The 16,122-nt window shown below is 41.7% G+C and overlaps 1 protein-coding gene across 1 annotated transcript; it reads right to left on the bottom strand.

Moving 5' to 3' along the window:
- Positions 1 to 5,635: 5,635 nt before the first annotated feature.
- LOC139309385 (killer cell lectin-like receptor subfamily B member 1B allele C) lies at positions 5,636 to 13,999 on the bottom strand. The gene is made up of 6 exons (XM_070933448.1): positions 13,906 to 13,999; positions 10,746 to 10,844; positions 9,325 to 9,501; positions 7,464 to 7,618; positions 6,983 to 7,092; positions 5,636 to 5,747 (listed from the first exon to the last, which is right to left on the bottom strand). Exons 1-6 carry the CDS (start codon positions 13,997 to 13,999, stop codon positions 5,636 to 5,638), a joined length of 747 nt encoding a protein of 248 aa, XP_070789549.1.
- Between the last annotated feature and the right edge of the window lie 2,123 nt (positions 14,000 to 16,122).

The raw sequence follows: 16,122 nt of genomic DNA, 5'->3' as shown, positions 1-16,122 counted from the left end.
TCAGCCCAAAGAAGGAGGTGGAGGATGGGGGGCAGAAGTGGAGGCAGAGGTGGACGAAGAAGGAGAAGGGGAAGGGGAAGGGGAAGGGGAAGAAGAAGAAGAAGAAGAAGAAGAAGAAGAAGAAGAAGAAGAAGAAGAAGAAGAAGAAGAAGAAGAAGAAGAAGAAGAAGAAGAAGAAGAGGAGGAGGAGGAGGAGGAGGAGGAGGAGGAGGAGGAGGAGGAGGAGGAGGAGGAGGAGGAGGAGGAGGAGGAGGAGGAGGAGGAGGAGGAGGAGGAGGAGGAGGAGGAGGAAGAGGAAGAGGAAGAGGAAGAAGAAGAAGAAGAAGAAGGGGAAGAAGAAGAAGGGGAAGAAGAAGAAGAAGAAGGAGAAGGAGAAGGAGAAGGAGAAGGAGAAGGAGAAGGAGAAGGAGAAGGAGAAGGAGAAGGAGATAGTAGTAGTAGTAGTAGTAGTCAAGGGCAAGCAATTTCCTAAAATCTTTCAAGAAAACTGCAGGGACTTACATAGACAGTCTCCAGAAATCAGTATGGACTTGAAAGCAAGGATGCATACAGATACTATATTAGGAAGAAGAAAGCCCCCATCACCTTGGCCAGCTGGTATTCCAACACTGACTTTGGAATTTTTTTCCCTTAACATTTAATCAGAATATGCCTACCGGTACCTATAACCACCATTTTGTGCTCCGTCTTCTATTTGTAGATTTTGCATTTCTTCCAAAGTCAGGTGCTGATGCTTGGTGATAATTTTAGACTGTCAGATACACACAAAGAATCAGGAGTCAGGACCATATGTTAGGTTGTAGTCCAGAGGATGTATTCCTCAAGCCTATACAAAAGAAACTAGCCAGCTAACGTTCAATATAAAATTGGCGCCAGATAAGCTTCAACAGAATTCAAAAGGTGTTGGACTTAGACCTTAGAATGAGCGCTTCCAGCTCTTTCATCTTTGTCCTACACACACAAAGCCCTATTGTATCTGCCTTCCACCAGCTGCTCCGGAGAAATGGTGAATTCCCCACTTCCTTTTTCCAGACTTTTCACGGAAAGTTTGCCAAAATATTCCCAAGTGCTCCTCTCTTTCCGGGGGTGGGGGGATGGTTTGGGGACTTAACTTTTACTTTGGAGGACCTCAACAATGCTAGATCATTTCTTCCAATCTTCCTTTGTATATTGTTTCTTTTATTCTTCAAAGACACTGTTTTTATGCACTGATTCCTCTGTCAGAAATACTGAACAAGCCAGGCTATAAGTATCAGGACATTAAAGAAATTTACTAGGCTATCCCACCTCCTTTACATTGCAGCCATCAATAATCCACAAACTTTTCCACAATAGCAGTGAGAGCTCTATTGCCATGCATTTCATTTAAATGAAGAAATGTATAGCCTGTTTTCCTGACTTTCGTTTCCATTTTATTTCTGTCTGGTATTCACTATCCCCCACCTCCCTTCATATTTGTTCACTGCAAATCTAGTAAGAGTTACCTGCAGGTCTTAAAACTCATTAGCACGAAGATCAAAGAGGACCATTCCTGAAAAGGTTGACGTCTTCCAGGGGTGTCTGAAATCTGTAGTGAGAGAAAGACTGAGCCAGGGCAGAATAGGATGGCAAACAACAGCCAGGTGAGCGGGGATGGTTGGGTGTGGCCGGGTAGAAGCAGGTGGGTTGGTGAAAAGTAGTGGGAGTGGCTAGCTTACTGCCACTGATTTAGTGCAGCCAGATGGTAAGGATGGGTGGATGTGACTGGATAGGTACCAATGGTTTGGTACAGATGGGTCAGAACAAGTACACATACTGGCTAACTGGACATGGACACAACTCAGTGCCCACCAGCTCACCTCCACAAGCTGCCGATAGCCAGGCACGCGCACATGTACACACATAGACACACACAGCACACTAAAAACCTGCCAACCATGCCCAGGTTTGGGCAGAAGGACCTCTCTTTTATTATTATTTATTTATTATTTTATTAATTATATTTATATACCGCCCTTCTCCCAAAGGACTCAGGGCAGTGAACAGCCAAGATCAGATACATAAATATAAAAGTTAAAAACAATTTAAAACCAAATTAAATACTTTGGCCCACAATTAAAAACATCCCATTAAAATCCAATTTAAAATTTAAAACCGTTAAAATTAGGCTAGCCCGGCTTGCTGGAATAACAAAGTCTTTAGGGCATGGCAGAAGGTGCGCAAGTCCGGGATCCTCCGTACCTCCGGGGGCAGCTCATTCCAGAGGGCAGGAGCCCCCACTGAGAAGGCTCTCCCCCGGGGGGTCACCAGTTGATATTGTCTGGCCGATGGCACCCCAAGGAGGCCCGCCCTGTGGGAGCATACTGGCCGGTGGGAGGCTGTCGGGTGCTCATGCACATACACACACACACACACACCAGGGGTGGGTTCTAAATTTTTTTACTACCGGTTCTGTGGGCGTGGCTTATTTTGTGGGCGTGGCTTGATGGGCATGTGACAATTCTTTAGGATTTAGCAGAGGTCCTGGTCTACCAGGCTTTTAACTGCTTGCAGAGCTGTACCGATCTACCCATTTATTTGTTGCAGGCACTGATCTACTCATGTATTTTTGCAGACACTGATCTACTCATGTATTTTTGCAGGCACTGGTCTATTCATTTATTTTTGCAGGCACCGGTCTACTCATTTGTTTTCTTTTAACACTGATCAGCTGTAGGGCGGCCCTTTGAAGCCCCGCGGCAAGAGTTTAAACAGTTTTTTTCCCTTTAGCCATCAGCTGGGACTCAGGAGGCAGCAATAGATTGGGGATGGGGCCAAATAAAAGGTAAGAATAATGCGGGGGGGGGCACGGGGGGGTGCGGGGGCAGAACCGGTTCGGTGATGTCATATCGTCACTGCTACTGGCTTGGCAGAACTGGGCGGAACCGGGAGGAACCCACCACTGGTCCCATGTTGTTAGCTGGTGTGACTTGTTTCACATTGACCCAGCCATGCTCACACAGTTGTACCCAGCTGGCCATGCATACTTGGCCATGCCACCTGGCTGCAGTGAGTCAATGCTGAGCTGGCTGAACCCACTCCTTCATGCCCACCCATCCATGTCTACCCGACCTGGCCACTGTGAGTCATCATAGACCCATGCCAGGGGGATTTGCCACTGAATGCTCTTTTTTTTTTTTAACCTTTCTCCATAGTTACTCCTTGAGTCTTCTGTTCAGGGCAATTTCAAGTTGGATGCATATGAAAGCCTAGCTTTGCAGGGCATTCTAGGAGAATGAAAATGGCACTTAATTCACACTGATATGGTGTTAATCATTGACATAAATGATTAACTGCCATTTCCCGCTGTTACATATTACATATTGGTTCTGTTAATAGCGGCCTCTAGTGGCCGGTTGGTTGCCGTATTAATTACTGATTGGTTGAAACAATGACAGCTCAGGGTATAAAAGGAGCTGTCAAGCGCGGGAGTTGTTGCTATGCATGTTACAAGTAATAAACACAGGGTTCTTGTTGTGGACGCCTCGCCTCAGTTCTGTCGGTGATCTCAGAATATATCACCCCCCTTGTCTTGAAGACAGGCGATTGAGAGATAAAAGGCACTAGCAGTTGGTTTTATTATGTTGCATGCGAGGTGTCCATATATGAAAAAAGTTATTAATATTGGAAACTAGTGTTTCCAGGAAAGAAAAAGTGCAGATGACACAACAGTGATCAGTCTCATTCGAGACAATGATGAATCCACATACAGATGGGAGTTTGAACAACTAGCCTCGTGGTGAGACTGGAAGAATCTGGAACTGAACACACTCAAAACCGTAGAAATGGTGGTAAACTTTAGGAGAAACCCTTCCATACTTCTATCTCTTACAATACTAGACAACACAGTATCAACAGTAGAGACTTTCACATTTCTAGGTTCTACCATACCGCAAGATCTAAAATGGACAGCTAACATCAAAAACGTCATCAAAAAAGCACAACAAAGAATGTTCTTTCTGCGCCAACTCAGAAAGCTCAAACTGCCCAAGGAGCTGCTGATTCAGTTCTACAGAGGAATTATTGAGTCAGTCATCTGCACCTCCATAACTGTCTGGTTTGGCTCTGCAACCCAACAAGACAGACACAGACTTCAGAGGATAACTATTGAGGACCTGTATACTGCACGAGTCAAAAAGAGGGCTGTGAAAATATTTACAGACCCCTCACATCCTGGACATAAACTGTTTCAACTCCTACCCTCAAAACGACACTATAGAACACTGCACACCAGAACAACTAGACACAAGAACAGGTTTTTCTGGAACGCCATCACTCTGCTAAACAAACAATTCCCTCAACACTGTCAAACTATTTACTAAGTCTGCACTACTATTAATCTTCTCATCGTTCCTATCACCCATCTCCTCCCACTAATGACTGTATGACTGTAACTTTGTTGCTTGTATCCTTACGATTTATATTGACTGTTTCCTAATATGATTTGATTGCTTATCTGTTCCCCATTAAGTGTTCTACCTTATGATTCTTGACGAATGCATCTTTTCTTTTATGTACACTGAGAGCGTATGCACCAAGTCAAATTCCTTTTGTGTCCAATCACACTTGGCCAATAAAATTCTATTCTATTCTATTCTATTCTATTCTATTCTATTCTATTCTATTCTATTCTATTCTATTCTATTCTTTCTTCAACAATGTTGTAACTTCAAATAGTTGTTAAACAAATGGTTATAAGTCAAGGACTTGACTTTTTTATAATGGAGGAGGACAATAATTAAGTGGAAGACAATAACTAAGAATCCTAGTTTTCATGGCTAGCCAATGGGGAGGACTGATGGGGAATTACAGTCCAGTGTTTCTAACCTGATTTTATGGGCCTGTCCACAAACAAGCTTTTTCTGCCTCAGAAATTAACAGGGGAAGAATAAGAAAGATGGAAATTATAAATCTGAAAATGAAGATGTTGTGGGAGGCATAAAAATAGAGGCAGTAAAAACAACTACAACATCATAAAATAAAAAGATTACCAATATGTACAAGTAAATGATGAAAGATTAAAATTATATATGTAAACAATATGCCTTGGTGGTGCAGCGGACTAAGTGCTGTTATGTAGCACTTAGCTGCCAGCTGCCTGCAATTAGTGCGAATTCAAATCTCACCAGGCTCAAGGTTGACTCAGCCTTCCATCTTTCTGAGGTAGGTAAATTGAGGACCCGGATTGTGGGGGCAATAAACTGACTTTGTAGAAACACCACTTATGGGGGGGCCAAAAGCTCTAATAAGCATGTATATAGAAAAGAATGACGGCTATTGCTAGAAGTGCATTGTAAGCCGCCCTGAGTCTTTGGAGGAGGGTGGCATATAAATTGAACTAATAAATAATAATAAATAAATATATTATTATGATTGATTATTATTATGTTTAAACAAAGAATATATTACTATCATGATTATCATTGATTATCACTAGCAACATTATTATTAATATCAGTGTTTTTAACCAAACTGACTCAGACAATACACTGTTCTAATAAGCACTTATGTTGGTTAAAGAAAAAAATGTATAAACAAAAAAACAACAACTACTACAACATCTCTAAAGAGTTCTTTTTCATTTGACATGCTTGTTTTTAATTCTGCATGCAATTCCTCAAATGAATACAGAGAGTTTCTGACAAATCCAGTGAAGCTCTGCACTGCAGATATCAGAGGCAATTCCTTTCTTTCCTATAATACCGCAGTCAGCCATTAAGGGTTGAGATCTATGAAGGGAAAGAAAAAGTACTTTCAGTTTGGGAAACGGTAAACTAATGCCACCTGTTTATCAACAGAAACACCTGCCTTCTACAACCCTCTCCCCCCTCTTTGTCTCTCTCACATACACACACACATACACACACAGAGAGAAACCTATGAGGAGGAGGGTGTGAGGTCTGGTGGGGTGGGAAGCAGGAGCAAGGCCTGCATAGACCCCAAGGGGCAGGAAGTGGAGTATGGGGTGTCTCAGATGGCGGAGCAGGCTTTGGGTGCTCAGAGCAGTCCTTCCACTATGCCTCTCAGGGCCTCCCCATGACCCTCGAGGTACCCCATGCTCCACTTAATGACCCATGCATTTGTTTAATGACAGTGTAGGGAAGAGCAGGAATGTGGAGTTGTAAGTAATGTGATCATGTGGATGTTTCACTCAATGGCCATCATGACTTCCAACCATAATGGACAGCCTCCATTATGGTTGTTAGTTGACAACTACCTGTACTGGTACTTTCCCATAGTTTCTTTTTTGTTCCTGGAAATTTTTGTCATCTTTGATGTCTTTTATTTTTTTATTCCAGTCTATTCTTTCATTTTAAAAAAGAGTATTTTCTAAAAAAGGGTTTGTATTTGTGTGCCTCCTCTCCGAGTAATTTTTTATTATTATTATTATTAATAATAATATTTCTATGCCGCCTACTCTCCGAGGATTCAACAATCAACAGTATACTAAATAGCATATTGCCCCCAACAATCTGGGTCCTCATTTTACCCACCTCGGAAGGATGGAAGGCTGAGTCAACCTTGAGCCGGTGAGATTTGATCTGCTGATCTGCTGAACTAGCACTCAGTTGAAGTAGCTGCAATACAGCACTCTAACCACTGCGCCACCTCAGCTCTTGTTAGCAGTTGTGTGGCCCCTCCCCAAGTAATTAGGAGTTAGGCAGTATGTAATGTGAATGAAAAAAGAAAGAATTTCTAACAGTAGCTGAAAGCCAAAAATAATGAAATAAAGCCACAGAACCTGTCTTAAACATGGGTTTTTCAATGATTGAAGTAGTTTTTTCACTGATGAAATAAAAGCTGACATTATAATTTCTTTAAAATGCTTCTGGACTCCATAGAAATAGACTAGAGACATTTAATATCTATACTATCCATACATCTCTCTCTCTCTCTCTTTTACTTTGTTCTGCAAAGAATACTACATCCAAAAGATTCCTTCCATGGGTATTTGAATACTCACAGCGTTTGGTTTAATGGTGAGCCATTGTCCCACATCCACTTCTCCTCTGGCAATTTGGCTGTGAGCCCAATCCATGTACTCTTATTCTTGATTATGTCCTGGACAAATTCCTATAAAATATCATTTGATTTTTATTACAAGGATGACTGTTGGAATCCCTAATCATGTCCTATTACTGAAGTTGTGTTAAGTTTCTCCAAATGAATTGTGCCTCTGATGCAGTGGGTACTTTGCCCCATTTGTTTATCCTTCAAGTAGAAAAGGATGGAATAGATGACAACTAAGCATCAAAGATCAATAGAAACAATCATGAGAGAAAGTCCCTAGTATGTATTCACTTGGCTGATGCCACTTTCTCTAAAGTATCACCTGAAACCTGCTGGAAAACCCTAGCCCGGCTACTGCAATCTTGCTAATTTGAAATGAAAAATAGAAAAAGTCAGAAAGTAATGGATTCTTCTCCTGCAACAAATTCTTTTACCTGCTCTCTTGTATTAGAAATCACTAACAGTTGAGATCGTTTTGCTGCACAGTCCCTGCCGCTTTGTTTCCAGGACAAGATTGAAGTAGAAAACCAGTAGCATTTATCCTCGTACCGAAGCCACGTCCTAGGACACACATTGCAGGATGCATTCTCTAAGAAAGGTAAATAAATCTTTTTAAAATTCACATTATTGAGTCTGCCTTTGTACCCCAATAACTGTCTGGCTTGTCACAGCAACCAAACAGGGCAGGTACAGACTTCAACAGATAGTTAGGACTGCAGAAAGAAATAACTGCAACCTGCCTGCCTTCCTGTCAAGGCGATTTGCTCTGCACTTTTGCTAGCAGCCAGACAACAGAGAGGGAGGAGGAATGATTGGAAGTTATGGGTGGCTGGGAAGGAGTTGAGGAATTCATGTGCACCGTCTTACACCTCAAGGTCGAACGATGAGAGCCGAACAGAGCAGTGGTGGGTTTCAAATTTTTTTACTACCGGTTCTGAGGGTGTGGCTTGGTGGGCGTGGCTTGGTGGGCGTGGCAGGGGAAGGATACTATAAAACCTCCATTCCCTCCCCAATCTAGTAGAAGGTTACTGCAAAATCCCCATTTCCTCCCGATCAGCTGGGCAGAGGCAGAGAATAGACGGGGGTGGGGCCAGTCAGAATTTTTTACTACCGGTTCTCCAAACTATTCAAAAGTTCCGCTACCGGTTCTCCAGAACTGGTCAGAACCTGCTGAAACCCACCTCTGATCTATGACCTATCACCTGGTTGTTTATATGTACACTGAGAGCTTATGCCCCAGAGACAAATTCCTTGTGTGTCCAATCGCACTTGCCCAATAAAGAATAAAGAAGAATAAAGAAAGGATTTGTAATCAAGTATACTGGTGTTTTTTAAGCCCTTTACAATAATACTATTTTGAAAAGTGAGAGAGGATCCCATTTAAAAACATGATCATTTTTATTGGTTAGGGTCATTTATTCATTCAATTTTAGTATCACTTTGAATAGGTTTGCATTTTAAGTGAGAAATCATTGGGCCTATTTACAACTGTGAGGTGGTTAAAGGGGTCTGAAGTCCATGGCTTAGTGTGCCTCTAAGCATGGGGATCCCTAACCACTGGGCCTGCTCTGTGGGGCTAGAAAGGCAATTTAAGCCCTACCCTCCATTTCATCTTCAGAATCCTGGCCTTTGAACTGCATCAAAAGAGCCACGAGATTTATCTCCCTGTTTCTCTTTCTGTGTTTGGTGACTCCCTCAAGGCTTAGCAGTTTATCACTGCCTAATTGTCAGTTAATTGTCAGTTAAGAAGGGATGCAGTAGCTCAGTGGCTAAGATGCTGAGTTTGTCGATCAAAAAGTCGGCAGTTCAGTGGTTTGAATCCCTAGTGCCGCGTAACGGGATGAGCTCCCGTTACTTGTCGAACCTAGCAGTTCGAAAGCACGTAAAAAAAATGCAAGTAGAAAAATAGAGACCACCTTTGATGGGAAGGTAACAGCATTCCGTGCACCTTTGGCATTTAGTCATGCCGGCCACATGACCACGGAGATGTCTTCGGATACCGCTGGCTCTTTGGCTTTGAAACGGAGATGAGCACTGTCCCCTAGAGTCAGGAATGACTAGCACATATATGCAAGGGGAACCTTTACATTTTTAATTGTCAGTAGATCCTACTCTACTTGAAGTAGATAGTTCTGAGAAAGAGGCAGGACAAGCACAAAGATCAATTAAGAGTTCAGGGGAAAAGTAGAAAATATGGTCATGATGAAAGAAATTGACAGACATATTGCGGGATAATAATTTCTGAGAAATTATAACATGGGTCACAGGAAGGTTTGAGCTCAAAATAGATATTACCTGTAAATGCATTTGTAGTCTCACACAAATGCTGCCTTAGACAAGACCTGAATGCTTGTAATTGACTATTTATTTTACTTTCAAGGTGATTGCGCTGATGTGTATTTGAAATTCTAGTCATTTCCTCTGGGTTTTGTGGGCTTCTGTTTAGCGGTGTTGAGGAACTGCAACCCAGGCCTATAAAAGAATTAACCAGAATTACAGTACAATTACATAATTAGAACTGTACAGTATCTCTGATGCTGTACCAATATGTTCTGCACCAATATGAGAATTGATTTTTCATCACTTTCCTAACTGAGGACGATCACTAAACAAAGCAGTCTCTAAACAGGGATTCCCTGATTAGTAACGTGCCCCATTCTTCAGGATTGCAACAGACCAACTTCCTTTCTCATACAAACCTCACAATCCTGTTCATTCCTTTTCAGGTATAAAATGAACTCGGGTTTATTTTCAGCACATAGATTTTGATTCTTACATTTTTTCCCTTTTCTCTTTTAAACAGAATAACGGAATAACAGAGTTGGAAGAGATCTTGGAGGTCTTCTAGTCCAACCTCCTGCTCGCTCGGGAGCAGTGGTGGGTTGCTACCAGTTCGCCCTGGTTCGGGCAAACCGGTAGCAGCGGCGGTGGGAGCCTGCGCCCACCTGCCCAGACGTCATCAAATACGCTGTGCTCTGTGAGCTAAGCAAGCACATGTGCACAACCGAACTGGTAACAAAGGTAAGTGAAACCCACCCTGCTCAGGAGACCCTATTCCATTTGTGACTTGGGGCACCCCACTGCTTACTTCCCTGTACGTAGATTCAGTTCCATTAAAGACTACATATTGCATGAGATTTGTCAGCTGTTTACTAATCCATCTAGTGATGATGCTGTCTAAACCACATTTTTTTAATCTTATCAAGTAGTGGGTTGTGGTCTACTTTATCAAATGCCTTACCCATGACCTGGCCTGGGTAATGAAACTTCTGCAACAAAACAACCAAACTCAGAGAGCATTTCCTCAATGAGCAACGATCCCTCATTTCAACTCTGAGCTACAAATATTCTTTTTTAACAAAGCTGCTTTGGCTACACTTCTATGAGAAGCGATGATTTTAATCTTTGATTAAAAGGCTCAGTACATTTGATTCTTATTTATGGAACCTTATCATGTTCTCTGCTCCAGTGGTGGGTTCCAACCAGTGTTACCACCGATTCTCTTTGCGCACGCGCTTTGCGCACAATCGCCGCACCTATCAGCTTGGCTAAAAAAGGAGAAATAAAGGTAGGAATAATGCGGGGGCAGGTGGGAGGCCCCAGCTCCCAATCAAAGAGAACCGGTTCGGTGACGTCACATTGTCACCACTACCAGCTTGGCTGAACCGGGCCGAATCGGGAGCAACCCACCACTGCTCTGCTCCTAAAATACTCACCATGAACTCCTATCAGTATCATGGCCACCACCAAGAGAACATTCCCAGCACAGGAAAGCCACAGCAAAATCCAATGCCAATGAGGGCATAATCGGTGGTCTGCAAAATTCAAGCAAAAGCAGTTCCCAGCATTTGACACATGATATTCCAAGCCTTTATCAAGTAAATTTTCACCTCCTTATATTAAATTCAAGGGATCTGAAGTACATCCATTCTTACTGGAGAGGCAGAAACTCTGGGAGATAAGTGGCTCCCAAATAACATGGTCTTATTAACACACATAGTACATAACTGTACAACACACATGAAATAATTATAACAAAAGTAGCAGAGAACTGACAGAGATTAAAGAAAAAAGAACAAAAAGGGGCTCAGAAGAACATAGAGAGGAAGATCCCTATTGTACAGCCTTTTGAGCAAAGATCCTGCAAGAGATAGATGCGAGTGGATGAACCACAGACATTCAGAACAATGTACAGCTCCAGGCATGTAAATCTTTAGAGGGAATAGCTGGCAGCTCTTGGAATTTTATCTGTAAAACCACAGGAGAATAAAATATGCATATCTCTTAGCACAAAGGAGATGAACACAGAATAATTCTTTTCAAATAGCACTTGATACCTAGCTCCATTGGATTCCTACAAGATTTTTAAAGATACACATTGCCAATGAACCTTCACAAAAAGGACAAATATAAAAAGTGGAAAGAGGGACACATAACTAAGGCAGAATATCAGCAAATAGCCCGAGCCTGCAAAGACGAAGTGAGGAAAGCTAAGGCTCATAATGAACTAAGGCTTGCGACAAAAGTAAAAAATAACCAAAAAAAGCTTCTTTCAACATGTTAAAAACAAGAAAAATGTCAAGGAAACAATTGGGCCATTGGTGTTAGAAAGTGGCAAGAAGGTGACAAGCAACAGGAAGAAAGCAGAACTACTTAACTTGTTTTTTGCGTCTGTGTTTACACAATGGGAAAAAACAGTCCAGCCTATCAAAAACACCACCATAAAAAACAGATTAGGAACACAAGTTAAAATAGGGAACAAAATGATAAGTGAACACCTGTCTACCCTAGACGAGTTCAAATCACCAGGACCAGATGGATTATACCCCAAGGTTCTGAAGGAACTAGCAGACGAGATCTCAGAACCACTGAACTATATCGTTCGAAGATCCTGGCGCACAGGAGAACTGCCAGAGGATTGGAAAAGAGCTGATGTAGTTCCCATCTTCAAAAAAGGGGGAAAAAAATAGATCCAGGAAACTACAGACCTATCAGCCTGACCTCAATACCAGGGAAGGTTCTGGAAAAGATAATCAAATAACGAATCACCAAACACCTAGAAGCAAACCAAATAATAACCAAAAGCCAACATGGATTTGTCAAAAACAGATCATGCCTGACTAATCTTATTGCATTCTTTGACAAAGTGACAAAATTAGTGGACCAGAAGAATGCTGTTGATATAATTTACTTGGACTTCAGTAAAGCATATGATCAAGTAGACCATAACCTAGTACTTGATAAGATAGAAAAATGTGGGTTAGACAGCCTCACCACCAGATGGATTCGTAACTGGCTGACCAACCACACTCAACATGTAGTCCTCAATGGAACTGCATCTACATGGAGGGAAGTATGCAGTGGGGTACCCCAGGGCTCTGTTTTAGGCCCAGTGCTCTTCAACATTTTCATCAATGATTTGGATGAGAGGATAGATGGGGAACTCATCAAATTTGCAGATGACACGAAGCTGGCAGGAATAGCCAACACTCCAGAAGATAGGCTTCAGATACAGAAGGATCTTGACAGACTTGAACTATCTAACAAAATGAAATTCAGTGGTGAAAAACGTAAAGTTCTACATTTAGGCAAGAAAAACAAAATGCATAGGTACAATATATGTGGTACCTCACTCAATAGTAGTAACTATGAGAGGGATCTTGGAGTCCTAGTGGACAATCATTTAAATATGAGCCAGCAGTGTGCAGCAGCTGCCAGAAAAGCCAACACAGTTGTGGGCTGCATAAACAGAGGGATAGAATTAAGATCACGTGAAGTGTTAATACCACTTTAAAATGCCTTGGTAAGGCCATACTTGGAATACAGCATCCAGTTTTGGTCGCCACGATGTAAAAAAGATGTTGAGACTCTAGAAAGAGTGCAGAGAAGAGCAACAAAGATGATCAGGGGACTGGAGGCTAAAACATATAAAGAACGGTTGCTGGAATTGAGTTTAATGAAGAGAAGGACTAGGGGAGACATGATAGCAGTGTTCCAATATCTCAGGTGCTGCCACAAAGAAGAGAGAGTCAAGCTATTCTCCAAAGCACCTGAGGGTAGGACAAGAAGCAATGGGTGGAAACTAATCAAGGGGAGACGCAACCTAGAACTAAGGAGAAATTTCCTGACAGAGCAATTAATCAGTGGAACAGCTTGCGTCCAGAAGTTGTGAATGCTCCAACACTGGAAGTTTTTAAGAAGAGATTGGACAACCATTTGCCTGAAATGGGATAGGGTTTCCTGCCTAAGCAGGGGGTTGGACTAGAAGACCTCCAAGGTCCTTTCCAACTCTGTTATTCTATTCTATTTCATGCATGGTAGAGAAATATATCCAGTTTTTTTGCAAGCACTGAGGTCTGCAATGCTCTGTGTCACTGAGAACACCAAGGCTTCCAAGCTGAGATTAACTTTTGTATGGTTACTTGGGAACAAAGGCAACTGCAAGACATCTAATGCAAAGAGCTTTCTTCTGTTTACTATATGAGAAGATACAATAAATCAGATCCAGTTCTATGTGTAATATTTTGGATAGTGTAATTGCTTCTTTTACTATGATCATTATTACATGATATCATAGTGCTCCTCTACAATCTAAACGCAGCATATACAATATACTGGACCTCCCTCTGTTATCTGCACAGTCACAAATCCTCAGAGAGAAATTCAGGCAGGAAATATTGTGACTGGATTAAAGTCACTGAGGGATCTTTGCAGTCAAGCGGTAACTTAAATCTGGATCCTCATCTGCACCCCTACTGGCTACGTGGGCTTCTATTTTCACTTACACTGCTATTACAAAAACTGAAATGAAGTCTTTTTCAGAAAATGTGTCACTTTTCTCAGTCTGAGAAGCTGTCCTGAAATAAATGAACTTACCTGCCTGTTGAACAACATCTAATTTTGCTCTTCTTCTTCTGGGTGAGGGATCTTCAGAAGACTTGATGTTTTGATAAACTAGGTCAGCATCCATGGTCAACTGCAACCCAAAATAGATGGACTATGTGTAAGTGAGACATTCTTAATACGCCTGCATACGACAAACGGAAGTGTTGTTGATCTGTGCTATCTAAGTATACAGTTGTGGTTATACAGTGAAAGGAGGAAAATCTCTGGGTCTATAGTTCTTCTGTAGTTGATTTCCAGACGACAGTGCAAACGAAGCTAAGAAGCGATGTTCCAATTTACAAAGGAAGCTAAGATGAAACGTTTGCAGTTTCTTTTGCTATCTTTGTGCTGTCAATCAATCAGAATAGAGCTGGATGGAACCTTGGAGGACTTCTAAGTCCAATACCTATACCCTATACCATTTCAGACAAGTTTGGGAATCATAAACACCCAATGCCCTCAAATTCTCCTATTTTTACTTGTGAAAGGGTTTACAATCTCTCCTATGCCTCCACCCCTTTATTTTTACTTAAAGTCTTCTTTTTATTATGTGGGAAGGAGTTCATGTCCCAGCCTACAGTTCAGGGGTGCTTGACCCAGGGGTGAAATGTTCCTGGTTCGGACCGGATCGGGAGATCCGGTAGTGATTGTGGCAGGTGGTTCGGAGAATCAGTAGTGATGGTGGCGCGAGGCTCCGCCCACCCACCCGGATGTCATTACTTCCTGGTTTTAACCAGGAAGTAATGTGTTTTTTTACCATCTGCGCATGCGCAGGTTTTGTGCATGCACAGAGGGTCTGCGCGCGCATGTGGTGCGTGCACTTCTGAACCAGTAAGGAAGGTAAATAGATTTCACCCCTGGCTTGACCTCTCTATATGCCGGCCTTCCATGCAAGTAAGACCATCAACACAACTTAAATGGGAACTATCTTCTGGTTGTGAGAGCGACGTGACATTCTTATCCAAAACAGAAGTTCTTACCAGGCCTGGAAAGTCAACAGGTGGGGCTATTCCTCATCAACCCAAAAGAAACTACATTTGCTAAGGACGCTCGCACAAAACCTCTGTTAATTGGCTATTCTGAGAGCTGCAGTCCTCATGTAACCGGAGATCACCAGACAAGGGGATGTGCTATGGCTGCTTAATCATATAATTTTACCTCTGACACAATCTATATTGGATTTAGCAGGCCAGCCCTGCATTGGTCACATTATGGCAGCCATCTTAAAGCAGTTGTTTTTCAGATCTATCTGTCAGTAATGAAGGGACACTAAAGAGTTATTTGGTCCTAGTTGCTGAAATACTTCAACTTTGAGGAGCGAGATATTATTTGCTGCATTGGCTCAAACCACACATTTTGGAATGACTGTTCTTATTTCCTGTGTATCAGAAAACAAGATAGCTACTAACTCTGGTCAGAATAAAAGGCAGTCTTAAAAGCTGTTTTGCAAACAGGAAATATATTATTCTCATAAGCATGACCACTGTCTCTTTTTCCTTAGCATGCAGTCTCTTATTAAATGAATGCACCACCTGGTATGGTTTTTCAGATTGCAATTTCTTCAGAGTAGGAATTCATTTTTGGGGGGGGGGGTTAGATTATGAGCATCTACAAACTCTATTTTGATAACAATTTGGCCTGGTAAAAAGATCTATTTTACATAGAGGTGGAAAAATGTTTGAATTTTGCTCTCTGTAAGGGAAGACAGTTCCTTGAAAAGGAAAAAATGGTTTCCAATTTGTTTGCTTCTAGATTTGAAGACCCTAAATCTTTAATACTGGGTAGCGATAATAATTAGCATACTGCTAACTGTTGAAAGCATAAAGCTTGTACACTCAAGGATGTTATTTGTTGCTTCAAAAGGAAAATAAAACACTGCAATGTGCACATGTGTTCACAGGGAAATCCGTGAACCTAGTTTTGCCTGACTGAGAAAATAATGTCAATTTACATTTAGCTATTATTTGTAATCGCTTGGATAACATATTCAATAGGATACTGTGTAAAATATGGAGTAGGATATTTGCATATTTTAGAACAGAACAGAACAGAACAGAACAGAACAGAATAGAACAGAATAGAATAGAATAGAATAGAATAGAATTTTTTATTGGCCAAGTGTAATTGGACACACAAGGAATTTGTCTTGGTGCATATGGTTTAATTTTAACATTAAAGTTACAGTTTATTTTGGACCATTTTCTTCAT

The sequence above is a fragment of the Pituophis catenifer genome, unplaced genomic scaffold (genome assembly GCF_029215685.1).
Source record: "Pituophis catenifer annectens isolate HBS135680 unplaced genomic scaffold, rPitCat1.0.hap2 SCAF_2, whole genome shotgun sequence".
Lineage (NCBI taxonomy): Eukaryota > Metazoa > Chordata > Lepidosauria > Squamata > Colubridae > Pituophis > Pituophis catenifer.
Note: the sequence above shows the minus strand (reverse complement) of the source record. Positions and strands in the feature narration are given on the sequence as shown.

Coding starts and splice junctions, on each gene's coding strand:
- LOC139309385 (XM_070933448.1), bottom strand. CDS start 13,999: ATGGATGCTGACCTAGTTTATCAAAACATCAAGTCTTCTGAAGATCCC. Junction 7,093..7,463: donor TTTCTAATACAAGAGAGCAG/GTAAAAGAATTT, acceptor GATATTTTATAG/GAATTTGTCCAGGACATAAT. Junction 5,748..6,982: donor TCACCATTAAACCAAACGCT/GTGAGTATTCAA, acceptor TTCCCTTCATAG/ATCTCAACCCTTAATGGCTG.